General features: G+C 35.9%; 1 protein-coding gene across 7 annotated transcripts in view; it reads right to left on the reverse strand.

Annotated features, from left to right (window-relative positions):
* Positions 1 to 268: 268 nt before the first annotated feature.
* The window catches only part of ALB (albumin), a 65,686-nt gene continuing 49,963 nt past the window's right edge, over positions 269 to 15,991 (reverse strand). For 6 of the 7 annotated variants that reach the window (XM_070261695.1, XM_070261696.1, XM_070261697.1 and 3 more), the window contains exons 3-16: positions 15,466 to 15,523; positions 14,456 to 14,588; positions 12,930 to 13,138; positions 12,236 to 12,368; positions 11,310 to 11,407; positions 9,419 to 9,548; positions 8,296 to 8,510; positions 6,945 to 7,077; positions 5,714 to 5,811; positions 4,548 to 4,686; positions 3,726 to 3,949; positions 2,426 to 2,558; positions 1,709 to 1,776; positions 269 to 436 (exon numbers count right to left, since the gene is read on the reverse strand). In XM_070261695.1, coding sequence (XP_070117796.1) covers positions 1,735 to 1,776; positions 2,426 to 2,558; positions 3,726 to 3,949; positions 4,548 to 4,686; positions 5,714 to 5,811; positions 6,945 to 7,077; positions 8,296 to 8,510; positions 9,419 to 9,548; positions 11,310 to 11,407; positions 12,236 to 12,368; positions 12,930 to 13,138; positions 14,456 to 14,588; positions 15,466 to 15,523 — 1,745 coding nt within the window. In that variant the 3' untranslated portion in view covers positions 269 to 436; positions 1,709 to 1,734. The remainder of the gene's footprint in view (positions 437 to 1,708; positions 1,777 to 2,425; positions 2,559 to 3,725; positions 3,950 to 4,547; positions 4,687 to 5,713; positions 5,812 to 6,944; positions 7,078 to 8,295; positions 8,511 to 9,418; positions 9,549 to 11,309; positions 11,408 to 12,235; positions 12,369 to 12,929; positions 13,139 to 14,455; positions 14,589 to 15,465; positions 15,524 to 15,991) is intronic. The other variant, NM_001082503.2, reaches the window with a different exon arrangement.

A 15,991-nucleotide genomic window follows, 5' to 3' on the forward strand; every position in this document is an offset into this window, starting at 1 on the left:
AAAAGTCATGTTTTATATGCCTTAGCTATTCCACAGCTTTTATTCTTTTATTCAGAATTACCATAATGTTAAAATATTAATTTGAATGTTTATAATCCACAGCTTAGAAGAATATTAATGTTTCTTTTAATTAATTAGCCCATAGGGAACTAGAAGTCCACTACTGAAGTGCGGAAAGAGAGAATAATGGGACTTTCACAGAACCTACAGAATTTTCAGGATGGCCACATATCTTTGAAAGATAACAGTCCTGGACAATTATGTTAGATTGTTTTCATTTTTTTTATTAATTGCAGCACAGAGAAAAGAGGCAAAATGTTTAAAGAAATTTGTGTTTTTTTAGACAGAGTGTTGGTTTTACACCAACAGAAAATAAAAACAGATGAATAAGCTCTGGGTCTTCATTTCCCTTTCTTTCTCTTATTCTCAGGGTAGGCTGAAAAACAAAAGGACAAATATAAGTACTATTTGTAAAATGGCATGTATTTTTCAAATCTATTCAAATGAATGCCAAATTGCTTAGATTATCTTTCTGCAATTTCTACCAATGAAAATAATTCAAACATTTCCTAGACTCATGGCAGCTGAATTCTTCTGTTGGGCTAGGGCAGAGGACACATCAATAAGTATTTTAAGTCCTCTCTTCATCACTGATATCATCAAACTCCTCAGGCTTCAAAGTCACAGGCTTTTCATCACTACTCCTCAGAGTCATTTACTTAACACCTACTTCTCACCTAAGTTAATTACAAACAGAAAAGGTGTCTTCTCAAAGTTAGATCTCTAGAAGGAAAATCTTGTCATTTAGGACTAAAACAAGTCACATTTTGAAATAATAAAATTTGCAGAGATACGAAGTTGCTTTCTTGCTTGAATGCAAAATATGTAGGTATGATCATGTGGGCAAACAGTTAGTTAAAACCTGGTAGCAGAATGGATGCCACAGTGAATTTGGAAAATATGAAAAGAATTCATGTTAAAAAATGGTTGGACAACTTGCTTTAAAAAATAAATTTTATCCCATTTTTAAAATTCAGCCAAAATATTACAACCAAAATGGCTAAAACATGTTCATGTTCAAACATCTAAATTTTAAAGTGGGTCATGAGAAGAGAAATTCTATTAAAGCTCAGCATGTTGACACAGTGGAAACTTAGTAGCAAATTGTTCAGTGTAAAGTAAAGTTCATGTACAGTAGATCTATCATATTCGCCAATGCAATGAATTTGTTATTGAGTTATTAGGTTGAACCATGTGAAATCATTGCTATTCAACTGGTTTTTACCTACAAAAATGCACTTTCATGTAGTATAGCTTAATACCTAAAGCATCCCACCACTGAACCATTGCTTAGCTGAATGACTCTGTCTACTGCGTTACATTCGGTTAGAACAGGACCGTTGCTGACTCTCAAGCTCTGGTTTGAATTTTGAATTGTGGCTCCACCTCTCACTAGCTGGGTGGTCCTTGGGTAAATTACTTAACCTATGCCTTTACCCGGCCCTTCATTTTCTCATCTGCAAGATGAGAATAATAATGGTACTCAATTCAGGCAAATATTTTGAAAATTAAATAACTTAAAATATATAAAGAGCATAGAACAGTGGTTGGCACTGGTCTATATGGCTCTTCACAAACGGTCAGTCAATTTCACTATTTTAATAAGAACTATTACAACTACTTTAAAAAACATCTAAGGTATAGTTACCTGAGATGCTCGTGATTGCGTTGTTTTTAGGCTAAGGCAAGTTGACTCGAAGCAACAAGTTTTGGACCCTGAATACAAAGAAAATGACCAATGTGGGGAAAATATTAGCATCACTGTCAGGGTAAAACATCAACATTTGTACAGCCATTGGTGATTACGAAGTAATTTTACACACATCACGTCTTTTAATTCCAGTTTAGTACTAGAATCTCTAGAAGAAAGCTCACTGACATCTATTGCTCTCAAAGGAATAATAAGTTACTGTCAAGTCATAGGGGGAAATAGTAAATGATTCAGTCAGACATTTACACACAAACTTCCCCACTAACCTGTAAAAACAAGCACTCAGTTTCAACCAAATCACAAAACAGCCTTTTTCAAGAAAATGCTTAAATAAATTTATGTTTTGGTTTAATGATGTCTCTATCAAAAGATTTCAGGCCTTACAAATACTTCTATCTATATTCGTAAACATCACAACTTTGGAAACAGAATAAATGTTGCAAACATTTAATAATATGCTACAGTGCAGCAGGAGATTAAAAAAACAAAACAAGAGCTATGTAAGTCTTTTGTAAGACAATTGTATGTAGAATAAGATTCCTGTCTCACATGTACGGAGTGTCCTTCGGATACATAAACTTCTAACCCCTAGCTTGATCAAATTCAACAACAACAAAGGAGATTAGACACATTAAAATGAAGACAAGCCAGTACCTCCTCAGCAAAGCAGGCCTCTTTGTCCTCAGCTCCGCAGCACTTGGCTACAAAGGCTGAGAAATTTCCCAGGACAGTTTTCAGTTGTTCTTTTGTTGCCTTGGGCTTGTGTTTCACCAGTTCAGCAAGTGCACTGAGTATGAATGAAAAAAATAAAAGAAAGTTCACACACAGAAAGAAAAATAGAGATGGTGAAGGCGGTGGTGCTGTTTCTTAAGATTACGAACCTTGGAGCCAAGCAACTCTGGTTTGAGGCCCAGGCTTACCACTATAAGCTTCAATGTTCTTATTTGCATGAGGAGAAGAAAATCCACTTTCGTGGGGTTGGTGGAAGGATAGATAATCAATGTAAATTGCTCAATATCTGTAGTGCCAATAAATCAATAAATCTCTGTTCAATCAATCTCTGGAAAGGATTATGTCATTGCATTTACGTACTATGTAGATTATGGAAGTTATGCCATATTGAATTTTATAACTATTTAAGAGCTAAAAATGATCCTTAAAATTTTAATTATCTTGGACTCCATTTAAAAAGTTGCTACTCTGAGAATCTTTATATTTGGTTTTCGAAATTTTCCCAATTCAAAGTTACTGGTGGGGAGGTCATAGGAAATAAGATTATCCAAATTCATGGGAGCTGGCGCTTTTCTTTCACTGACATCTGCAAAGACAATAGTGCTAGAGAAGAGTGTTTGTGGGCATGAAAGATTTTACAATGTTACTCTTAAGTCTGTGGCCATGATCAGAACCCATCAGAGACGCTAACAACTTTCTGTTGCTAAATTTCATGGAATAATAACCCATTGTGACAGCAATAGGGAGCCAAGCCTCAGAACTCGCATTTCTAGTTGTTTTTCACCCAAGCTGAATTCTCAAAAGTCACATCTTAAGTGTTTGCTTTGCCTGTGGGCTGCCATAGAACAAACTTAGAATAAGCATTCATGCCTAGAAATAAATTCTCCTATGATTTCTACTACCTAATTTCCTATCTGCACAAATGCATCAGTTAATTGTTCAGCTTTTTCTACTGGACCTCACCTAAGATATTATTCTACTGCAGATTTTATCCATAATAGTACTCTGATTTGTAGTCAGGATTATGATACAGTGGTTTTTTTCCTAAGAAAACAAAAAGCTATCCATTTTATTCTTGACACTTTTGTCAGCTTAATAGGGCCAATACCTAAATACTCTTTTCTAAGGAATGTAATCACTACTTCAGAAAAAGTTGCTCATTTCAATTTACAGTTCTCACTATCAAGACGACAAACACATGCAGTAATGAAATATTCCTCACGATTGTTTCTTGATTTGTTTCTCATCTTCAGGAAGTGTGCATATATCTGCATGGAAGGTGAATGTTTCAGCCTTAAATTCTTTGGGAACATATCCTTCATCGAGTTCCAGAGCAGAAAAGCATGGCCGTCTTTCCGCCAAGGAATCCGTGCAGCATTTGGTAATCTTCTCACTCACTGGTGTCTTCTCATGCAACACACACAACCGGTTCAGGGCCAAGGCCAGCTAAAGAACAGACAGGAGAGCAGAAATTCAAAAGAAGCAGAATTAAAAGTTCTCCATGAACTCCTACTTACCAATGGACCAAAACAAGTGTTATATTTTAACTAGCAACATAGAATCCAAGGTTGACTTGAAGTAGTGATTTGCTTATCTTTAAAACTACAAACAATAAGGGACTTTTAAAACTCTTTTCTCTTTTAATTAAATATGTCCACATTTTAAGAATAATTCACTTGAGAAAATAATTGATTAAAATAATTTGAGGTGCATCCTGAGATATGCGTTGGAGTGAGGAGGAAATAGTCTTATACAATACAATAAAGAAAGACAAAGAAAGTAAAAATTGAGAAAACGCCAGGATGGAACACTGAAAGTTCATGAAATTTTTTCAAAACAGTTTATCATCTTTGGGATCTTATCTAAATCCTCATTCTGATGGTCAGGACGCTATGGGTGACTGAGTCCTGCCTGCCACTACCCAGGCCCCACCACCCACCACACACACACACGTTAGTCCACCCCTGCCTCTGAAAGTTAGCTTTGTCAATATCTAAAGGTAAAAAGTCATCATTATTAGCTTTATCATATTTAAAAGACTCACATGGTTTTCAGAACAGGGCAATCTTTCTGATTCAGGAAGTTTACAGCATCTGCTGCCCACTTTCCCCAGGGTCCTTCCAATCTCCACGAGAGTTGGAGTTGACACCTGGGGTGCTTTCTTGGTGTAACGAACTATGAGCCTATGACAAAAAAGTCCATGTGTTTTTAGCCAGGCAAGAAACCGTCTTTGTCTAACATAGGAGGTCAAGCAGAGAATACTTAACCAAAATTAACTAAGATGATTGTTCACTCATAACGTTATCTCCAGCTCCAGGTTGGTGGGATGGGGTGGGGGAAGACCTTGTCCCAGGCGACTAGCTAAGCCTGGCTCTGAATTCCACCTGCGCTGCATAATCTTGGGAAGCGCCTTACCTTATTATAACTCAGTGACATAAATATATTTATTAACTGCTGCTTTCTTTCAATAAAACCTACTTAGAGCTTAATATATGTCAGCACTGTGCTAAATTTGAAAGACAAAAATAAATTTTCTCACCTATGAAATGGAGGAAATATATCTGACTCAATAGGGATGGTACAAGGAGTAAATTAAAAGAAATAAAGTATGCAATCAACCTGGCATGGTACTTAGCATGTAATAATCATTTACTAAGAATGTCAATCACCACTGAAAGTCAATGTATGACCGTAATCTATTCAAGCGAAGAGACAATGTGTTGTTCGTTGTTGTTACTCCTACCACACATAGTTAGAAGAGTGCTCACATGTGTAAGTGAACAATAAATATCTACTGAATAATATGCCCTTTCTTGTCTTTACCTCCACAGATAAGGCTCTATTAGATCAGGATATTGATTTATCAGCTTACTGAGCTACACTTTCAAGGCCTACTCTTTCCTGCTCTGTAAAGCACTGCTGTATTTGGTTTGCCTGTAAACTATTCCTTCACCTTCAAGGGGCATCTTCAGCTCCTATAACCCAAGATTTGATATTTTCCCTCCCAGACCAATTTTTCAAACTGCACTCAAATGTAGACCTCTCCATTCCATCAACTATTTTATCCCTTTCTCCTCTTTCTTGATGGAGGGTGATCAGAAATACATACTGTATTTTCACAATTAAAAGTTGTATGATAGGTGGTCTAAATATTGTCTTAAATAATTACTAATTGTTAAAAAAAAATAGCCAATAAACAAAAATACTTACGCATTTTGAAAGTCATACTCTCCAACCTCTTCAAAAAGGTCACAGTTTTTCTTGACTAAACTCTTAGGCTCCTCCACAAGAGGTGTAAACTGATCAAACTGAAAGATAAGAGAATTGCGTTTACAGTGTTCCACCTGAGGACCAGAGGCGGGCTGGTTTTCACTCCTCTCGGCAGAGGGAGAGCCATCCTCCTTTCTGCCCAAAGTCATGTAAATAGATCTTTAATGACAAATCTAATATGCCCAAACTGTTTATTTTGTTTGGCCAGGCTGTATAGTGTAAGTGATGAAGAATACTCAGACTCCAGAGTGCGACTGCTGGCATTTGTGCCAGGCCATCTACTCAACTTTACTTCCCATCTCCTAGCTTTAGAACCCTCATCTCTAAAGTGAGGATGAAGATGGAACTCACCTCAGAGAGCTGCTTTGTAAACCACCTGAGTTAATGAAATTAAAATAGTGCCTGGACCATGGTAAAAGCTCAATAAAGGATGGCTATGGTTATAAGTATCATTATTACTAAGCTACCTCTCCAGCTGGATCCTGAGCTCTCTGAGATAAGAGAGTCTACCTTGGTCATTGGTTCCAGTATGGTACCTGGCATATAGCAAGTTCTTGGTAGAGGAAAGAATGACTTTCCTCTGATTCTGAAGTTTGAAAATTACTATATATGCTAGGAGTGCTAAATATCTTAAATACGCCAAAATTCTATTTTCACATAGCTAAATATGCTAAAAATCCTCCAGACAAGATTTCCACTCCTTACTTAATTTCCTGTAAAACTATTCTAAAACTTTCTCAAAAAGATTTCAAAATATTGTAAGTGAAGAGATTTCACAACCTTCCTCAAGATACTAATTCTTGACACTTGATAAATCTTGGAATCAGGTTAATATTCTTTATATCTAAGTTAAACCTCTTCTAATTAACATTTAATTTTACTTCATCTTATTTTGCTCTCAGGAGTGTGAAAGAGAGAAAAAGCATGGTCAAGATTTTATGAAATGAGACTGCTCTCTTCAGATCCTTCTTTTTTAAAGCCTATTCTAGGTTTTATTAACCATTCTATTTAAGGCTATTTTTCCTATAATGTTTAAGAGTACAGAATTGAAACCATCTCAAGAAAAGATCTAAATTGCACTATATAATGTTTTACAATCTTGTATTATTTTTCTTTCTTATTATTGGGACCGTCAGTCAAAGAGCTGCATTTTTCCCTTGAAGAAACCTACCACTGTGGCGTAGCACGCAGGAGGGTCGGCCTCCGCACAGCACTTCTCCAGCGTGGCTTCATATGTCTTGGCAATTCTCAACAGCAAGGAGACGGAGTAATCAGGATGCCTTCTTGAGTATTCATACAAAAACCTAATTAAGATGAAGATAAAATAGATTTAGATGGACAAATGAGCAAGAGAAATCACAGAACTAACCACAAGAGTAACTCATATCCCAAGTATCTGAATTTGACTAACCTCCATGCAGTAAACCTTAGTGGCTAAGGGCTTGGGGTGCAGAGTTAAAGCTACCTGCATTCAAATTGTGGCTCTGCCACTTATTTTACTATATCACCTGAGGCAACTTATTAAAATTAGCAGGGCCTTAGTTTCCTCTTCTGCAGAAGGGGATAATAACAGTACCGACCCCACGAGGCGGGTTGTGAGAAATACATGACATAATCTACACAAAACACACACTGTCTGGCACAGATTAAATGTCGGGTGAATGATACCTATTATTATTATGTATATTTTGTTTGATTTTGACTACACCTCTAAAAGGTTCTGATAGATAGATAGATAGAGATATATTCTTAAATTTTTCTATTTCCTCTCTGTATGAGTGAAATCTTAAAGGCTACATAATTTTATGAAACATTATTTAGTGCACAGAATACTATTATACTCCAACAACAAAAATGCAAAGTTTATCACCACGCTTACTGACTATATATAATCATTTATTTTGTCATTTGATTGTGTGTTGCCTTGCCATGTTACTGGATTTCTGGACTTTTCAAGCAAATATAAAACAGCTGGTGGCAGACTCTGTACTTCTCTTTATACCTCTTTGTTGCTGTCAGATACCTATAGATAGATAGATAGATAGATAGATAGATAGATAGAGGATAGGTGATAGATAGATAGATGATAGATAGATAGCTATAAAGATGTATTACATATATTCATACGTATACATTATGGTCAGTTCAAGAAATACTCTTTGAATGAATAAATGAATAAATAATATGTATGTAATTTATGTATACACAAAATGTTTCTAGAGATATTTCTAGAAATATGCCTAAGGAGTAAGGAAGGGGGGTAAAAATAGAAACTTATTTGTTACTTTGTACTCTTTTCTATTGACTGAGCTTTTGCCCTGAGCATGCGTGTGTTATGTTATGACAATTTTTTAAAATTAATTAATTTTTTCCAAAAAGTTATAAAAGCTGGGAGAGGGAAGGATAAAGAAGCATTGTAGACAACACGGAAATTGTAGTAACTCCAAAGGAAAGCCTAGAATATCTTCCTAAATCCTGAGACCATCTAAAAGCTATGAAAGGATAATTCCTCATCCACTTACGTGCCCAGGAAGACATCTTTGGCATCCTTATAGTGTTTGCAGATTTCCTTATCTTCAGCAAAATCAGCAGCTAATGCAGGCAGGTCACTAGGCAGGTCATCTTCTTTCACCTCGGCAATGCAGTGGGATTTTTGCAACAAAGGTTTATCACAGCATGCTTTCAGTTTGCCAGAGATTGAATCTTGATGTTCACATATGTACTTGGCAAGATCCGCCTAGAAGCAAGTTGATGGAAATTGTTCAATGTAAATTGACGTCACTACACTTTCTTCCCAGGACTTTATTATGTTGGCAGAACATGTTCATTGTATTCTAAGACTATACATACATCAACCTGCCTTCTATGAACACTTCCAGCCTGTTTCCTTAGCCTGGAGACTCAGAACGACTAAAACATTTCTACTCAATTGAAAAAACTAGTCAGTAGCAGGGGCTCATATCAATTATTTATTAATTTTATAATTAAGGCATTTAAGTTTTTAAATTAAAACTCAGTGTTGTTTTTCCAAATATTTTCCCAAAATAAAGTGCCGGCATTTTGAAACCATAATAACTAAAGTGTGAGAAATTTTTGAAAAATTAGTCAAGATCATAGTCACAGGCCCCACTTACACATGGAAAATATCTGCCTTAAATTTTCAAGAAAGCGTCCTGAGAGATTAGGATTCTGGTATTTGGTCATATTTTTAAGTTTGGCGAAAAGTGATATCATGCTAAATATTTGCATATTTAACACAGAGAGGAAAGTAAGAGAGAATATAGAGAAAAAACCTCATAATTTCCAAAGGTCTCTTCAGATACCAGCCCTTCTCCAACTCCACTCACCTCCCAAAAAAATCTCTAAGAAATTTACCTTTTTAGCTCTTCTACTTCAGTTTAAACCTTTGTCCTCAGTTAGAGTATGACGGAAAGGGATTACAAATTAGGGAATGTTTGTCAGATCGCTTACTGAGTAGGTTAGCCAGATTTAAAAAAAGGAACACAAGACAGGGAAAGGATTGCATAGATTACAGCACAGGAGACCATCTTGACTCACTGTCAGTTGTCGCCGACGATACTAAACAGATTGATTCAACCAACTTAAGCACGTAAGTTACAAAAAAGCACACTGAAGATTCTTTACCCTGTCATCGGCACATTCAAGCAGGTCACCGTGGCAGCATTCCTTGTGGACTTTGGTAAGATCTGTCACTATCTTGGAAACCTCTGCAAAGTCAGCCTTGGGAAATTTCTGGCTCAGGCGAGCTACTGACCTAAAAAGGAAATTCTTCTATCAAAATACTATTAACATGCAATATTTTATGTGAAAGCATCAGGAAAATACTACTTCTAACAAGAAAATTCAGATAAAATAATACATAGAAATAATCTGTAAAATTAATTAGTTCTTATTTTAATTCTAGTTCTGAACCAAATTGTTCTCTTAGAGCAACATGTCTTAGAGCAGAATTACCCATTGTAAGAATTGTCCATTGTAATTATCCACTGTATGTGGTGTACAGAAGTCCAGCGATGCATAAACGCAGAAACCAAAGAGGGATTCTACAGGAGACATGCTGAGCCACATCAGGTTTGGAGACCAGATCTGAACTTCGAGATCTGGCTTTCCTGCTTATAAGTAGCATAACCCTAGGCAGGTTACTTCAGCTCTCCAAGCTTCAGCCTCTGCAGAGTCACAACAGTAGGCTAAAGCAAAAGATTGTTCTGAGGACTAAAGTACATAATGCATATGAAAGCATTTTATAAACTGGGAAGTGCCATACAAACTCTAGTGAGCTTTTTTTTTTTTGGAGGAAGATTAGCCCTGAGCTAACATCTGCTGCCAATCCTCCTCTTTTTTGCTGAGGAAGACTGGCCCTGAGCTAACATCCATGCCCATCTTCCTCTACTTTGTACATGGGACGCCTACCACAGCATGGCTTCCCAAGCGGTGCCATGTGCGCACCCGGGATCCGAACCAGGGAACCCAAGGCTGCTGAAGAGGAATGCACGAACTTAACCGCTGTGCCACTACCGGGCAGCCCTCTAGTTAGCTTTTTTAATCAATTACAACACGTTCTTCCTGACTTCTAAAGGTCTCTGAGAAAAGAAATTTCATAACTTTTGCAAAATTAGGGAGTTTTGATTAAGCATACTTTTACCAAGAAATTAATCCAGCACAGTCTCTAAACATGATGACAAGATGTAAAAGGCCAATATCCATATGATTTCTCAAATCCTTTCAGAGTTACATAAATCTGATAAAAGGTACTTCTTCCACAAAAGCAATCATAACCTGTTTGACTGTGCATCGTTTCATGTTGGGGTTGCTTTGCTTATGGATTTGGTTGATTTTGATAATGTAGAAGGTAGAGATTACATGCAAAGACAGTTCAAAGGATGGTTTCCAAGGAGCTTGCAAAATGTTGCTTATTTTTATTTTATCTCCTGTTCACATTGGTTCATTGTTGACTAGCAAGTAAAGGATTGGGGAGGGGGCATTTTTCTTGGCTTGGATACTATTAAAGGTTGCTTCTAGAACCAGCTAAGTCATATGAAAAGAGAGGGCCTGGGGGAAAAAAAGAGATTAAGAGTAGAGCTGGAGCTATGAAAAATGAGAAGTAACCTTGATGGCTGTACTTAATTATCAGAATATAAAACGACAGACACTTTCAGATAATTGGGGGGAGGGGAAGATAAAATTAAATGAAAGCTCCTAATTATAGCTCTATAAAAACTGTGGACTGTTAGAATAAGATCCTTAGTTTTTAGAGATAAATAGGGGTTTAAATACCTGTCGTAGAAGGACAAAAAAGATGTCCTGTAAGTTCTTTGACTACTTAGAAAAAATATGATAAAAAATAATGGCGAATTGTGATTGATGCTCTGGTTTTCACCTCTGTTAAATTTTTACCTTTTAGACAACCAAAAGGATGCATGTGAAAGCACTGTGTAAAATACTATATAAATGCACAATTTTGTCAACTGAGCCATCATCATTTACATCATAAAGACGCAAACTAAGTTTAAAATACCATGCTTTGACAGCTCTCTCCCCAAAATTTTGGAAACTGGAGCACTTGAGTCTCTCTTTGGCAGATGAAAGCAGTATTCTTTCCTTCAAAGCATCAAGCTGTAAAAAGAAATTATTTTAGAAAAATTAAAAGAGAAAAATTCTAAGCGAAAACCCCTTCTTAAGTTCAGATGAGACTATGCCAAATCAAATTTTAAAGAGATAACTGACACCTAAATTGCCAAGTGCTCACTATTGGTAAATAATTATTTTGCTATGTAGGGAGAGGAAAAATCAGCCTGGCGCTAGCAGAAGACTCTAGGTATTTAAGAACCAGGATGGAGGCATTGCCAGGGAAAAGGGAACTGAAAAGAAAAATGGAAGAACTGAGTACACTAATATCTCAGGGAATATAACTTTACTGATTTCTTAATTTTGCATGTAATTCATTTCAATCTCTCTTCCACCAACTTTCATAACATCAATAAACTCCCTAAAATACAAAATAAATATTTATGGAGTGAACGAATAAACCCAGGCTTCTAGATGCAGTTAAATTCTCTACTTAGAATTCCATCACCCCTCTCCTCCAATAAAAAAGGCTCATGAAAAGATAAACGAAAACTGTGCCTCCTTGCCATGCAATTTTACAGATGAGTTTCTGTATTTCATGACAGTGACCAGCACCATAAAAAGAAGGGGAATATTTAGAGGCATACACAGTGATGCCCTCTGTCAGATCCACTTTGACAAACTTTAGAAGGAGGAATGGGAGATCGGAGGCCTTCAAAATGGGAAAGATCTTTGTGGAAGATAAGAGTGAAGAAGGCTTTTTTGACCATGTAAAGAAGTTTATATCAGAGACTTAGTTTCCCTAAATATGGCCACAAGATCATCCAAATCTGAGGCTAGATTATGAATTAGTTCTTCTATTCTTCTGGGGAATACCTTCGGTATCAGACAGCCAGCTTTATCATCAGCTGGACAGCATTCTGTAAAATCTGCTTTATATTCCTCAGCGTGGAAAAGTAGTTCTGGGCCGTAAAAGTAAGGATGTCTTCTGGCAACTTCATACAGGTATCTAAATGTTTTAAAAGAAAAACAGTCATTTTTCTATAGCAGACAGTATTACGGGAACAATTGTAATGGACCATTCTCCTCAGAGCCTCTAAAACCCAAACACATCTAATATACCTATTAAGCTCAATTTGCATATGATGACCTTGCCTTTGTCATTCTTAAATCAGTGAAAAGGTTAAACTTATGTACAAACTTACATATATATACATATGTATACATGCATCTGTATGAAATAGTTAAATTTTGGTGATCTAACATTGACTAAAATGAAATCAAACCTGAGAATAAATAAATATATATCTTCATAACATTTTAACACATGTCAATCTCAAATTTTTTCATATAGATTATATCCTCTTTCAATAAACTCTAAAAGATCTTCAATGAAATTTTTTATGGTGTAGAATTGTATAGTATCAACTACTCCTTCTTTGAAAATTGTCATTAGAACAAAAGCTTCCAAGTCTTAATGTTGAAAATATTTTTGGTTATAGTCATTGTTATCATGTCTTGACCGATTCCATAATTTTTAATTTTCAAGGACAAAAACCTGATTACTTACTTTCCCAGAAACTTGTCTGGATCTTCCTGGAAGGCGGCGCACTGAGCGTCCGGTTCTGGTTTCAGCTTGGGGAGGTTCGGGTGATCATCTTTGTGTGTCAGGAAGCATTCATTTCTCTCAGGTTCTTGTTTTTCACAGCAGTCAGCCAGTTCACCGTAGGTTGCACGAAGAGTTGCAACTGTACACAGTTTATCTCCAAAAAGAGTATGCTAAATGGAAGACAGCAGGCTTCAAATTGCTGGGCAGTACTTTATTTTCTTTATACCCAAACAACAGTATAAAAAATTTAATATACTGGTAAACCTTGGTCAGGAAATCATAAAAATCCACTTTTGCCTCAGGTTTAGAGAGTTTCTCCTGATTGAACCGTCTATGTGCGATTTTCATCAGAGTTAACTGGCACACTATTACTTACAGCGGATAAAACAGGAGGGCAAAAAGACCATCAATGGCTCTAAGGAATGAACATTACTTCTATTTCCAATTGAGGATAACAGCTAGGAGAGTGATCCTTACAATGAAAAATCAAGAAAAAATAATCCTCCAAGTGGCAAGTGAATTTACATTAGGGAAGAAAGTATTCAGATAGTTTCTCATTTGATGTGATCCTTTTTGAGAGGTACAGCTTTTTAGTAGAGACCATTCACAGCCCAAGAGTAACACAACCTACTATATATTAATTGTTATTACATTAAAATAAAGATCTTTTTCATCCTAGAAACATTTGCCTAAAAGCCCATTCCATTAAATGAATCCTTTCTATTCACATTAATTTTTATTATGAAATAATTGTAACTTCAGGGAAAATACACTGCTCAAGACAGAATTTATTAATTTTCAAAAAAAAAACCACGCAATTTTTAAATTCATCTTTAGAGCCGTAATATTGTGTGGAGTTAAAGTACTGATTCTGCTTTGAGGGAGGGATACGCATAGGGAGAAATAGGAGGAAGAAAGGCTTCAGGGATAAATTAAAAATGGGCTTGTTCCCAGGAAAGTGTTCACAGATTGAGTGGTGAGAGAAATATAAACCTCTCCTTATATTGAAGACCTATCCAGAAATACCAAAACTCCAAAGTCCTTCAAAATGAATCAATGCCCTGAGTTTTTATTGTATGTAAAAATATCCCTAAAATGAGGAATATGTAGATGCACTATTATTTTATCCAGGTAACAAATCAGCAAGGAAATCAGTTGAGTGCTTTCTAAACATAAAACCATGCTATAATTATTAACCTCTTTGAAAAGAAGTCATAACTTTAAAAGACTTTTACAAATGACAAATTTCCATTTAAGTAAATTATGGCTATTGTGTGTGGTCTCAATAAAGAAACGTTTTTAAAACTGTGGGTAGAGCTAGAACGCGTCTACCACAGAAGAAACAATGGCTACCCCCTTCTGAGTGTTGCTTATAAATGTGGTCATTAGCAATAATTGAGATAACTAAAATGAGATTTTCTTCCATTGAAATGCTCAGGATTACATAAAAGAAGAAGAAATAATATTCAAAATCAGAATGCACTTACAAGTGACTTGTCACAATTTTCAGCTGACTCATCAGCAGCACATTTTTTTGCAAATTCAGTTACTTCATTCACTAATTTTACGTGGTCCTCAAATGGGCACTGCTGGAGATACTGAGAAAAGGCAACCAGCACCCTGAAACAAAGGACATAGAAAAACGCAGCATAATAACGTTTTAACGTAAAGTAGGTTACTATGCTAGAGAACAAATTGTGTATCTGTATACATTCTATATTTTATACATCTTTCTTACTATTGTTTAGAAAGCCTGTTCACATCAGCTATTATCTGAGGCCTAACCAGGCACATGTGGCTTTCTAAGCAAAGAAGCTGTGTATTTCCACCAAGTTTAAATATATGTGTGTGCGTGTCAGTAGACGTACACATATAGAACAAGCAAGCCAAATGTATTCTAAATGGATCTAATTGTTAAGACAAGGAGCATAACATTGACCCTTTGACTGATTAAAACAAAAAACTAAAACCACGCAATCTCATTTAATCAGGCTGTAGAATGAGATTGACCTTTAAAAAATAAACTGTTTTCTCAGTTTTTACAAGATTAAAACAATGTTAAAATGCTCTCAAGAAACCACAGATGAATTTGCTAGGTAAGGGAATGCAGTAAGTGAGTTGTGAAAGGAACCATACAGTAAAGTCTTCCCCACCGTGCACGTTATACAAGAGTTCCAGAGCCACGCTATCCTATTGAGTAGCCACTAGCCACATGTGACCACATAGATTTAAATAAATGACAATTAAATATTGTCTGAATTTTTGGTCCTCAGTTGCACTTGCCATTTTTAAGTATTTAGTAGCCACATGTGGCCAATGGTGACCACATTGGACAACACTGATACAGAATATTTCCATCAATGCAGAAAATTCTATTAGACAGTACTGTTCCAGAGTCTGGACCCTGATGACAAGGGAACATAAAAACTTCAGAATAATAACCAAGACTACTAGAAACATTAAATTTGACTCTTCAGTGTTTAATATTTTAACTTACAGGCCTTTGAAATGTTTTTCTCCCAAATCATTAAACCGATGAGCAATCTCACTCTTGTCTGGGGGAAAAAAAGAAAAAGAAGGCACCAAAAGATTTGTTTAAATTCTGAAGAAAACAACTGGTTATAATGTTCCTTTTTCTATTTCTCTCCATTTGATTTAGGTATTCATTTGCCCCAAAATATTGGTCTTTGATCCCTACAGAAAATCTTAGGATGATGGTAAACTATTCTTCTGCATTTAAACAGAAGTGTTATTCAATCAATGATATTATTTGAAAAATCATTAAAATCATCAAATATCTATAGCTTTATATTCATACTTGGAGAAGATCTAATGGTCTTGTAGAATCTATTAACAGAGACTGAGAGGACCGTTGAAATGAAAGATATAAGTACAAACTCTATTTATAAGATTAATGACACAGATTTTGGTTTTGATTTTATAAAGCAAGGTGCAGTAGGTAGGCCCTTAGGAATCCAGAGCTTCAACTGTATTCTGTGAGGTTTATGCCACTCCTTCTAAGT

Source organism: Equus caballus, chromosome 3 (genome assembly GCF_041296265.1).
Source record: "Equus caballus isolate H_3958 breed thoroughbred chromosome 3, TB-T2T, whole genome shotgun sequence".
NCBI lineage: Eukaryota > Metazoa > Chordata > Mammalia > Perissodactyla > Equidae > Equus > Equus caballus.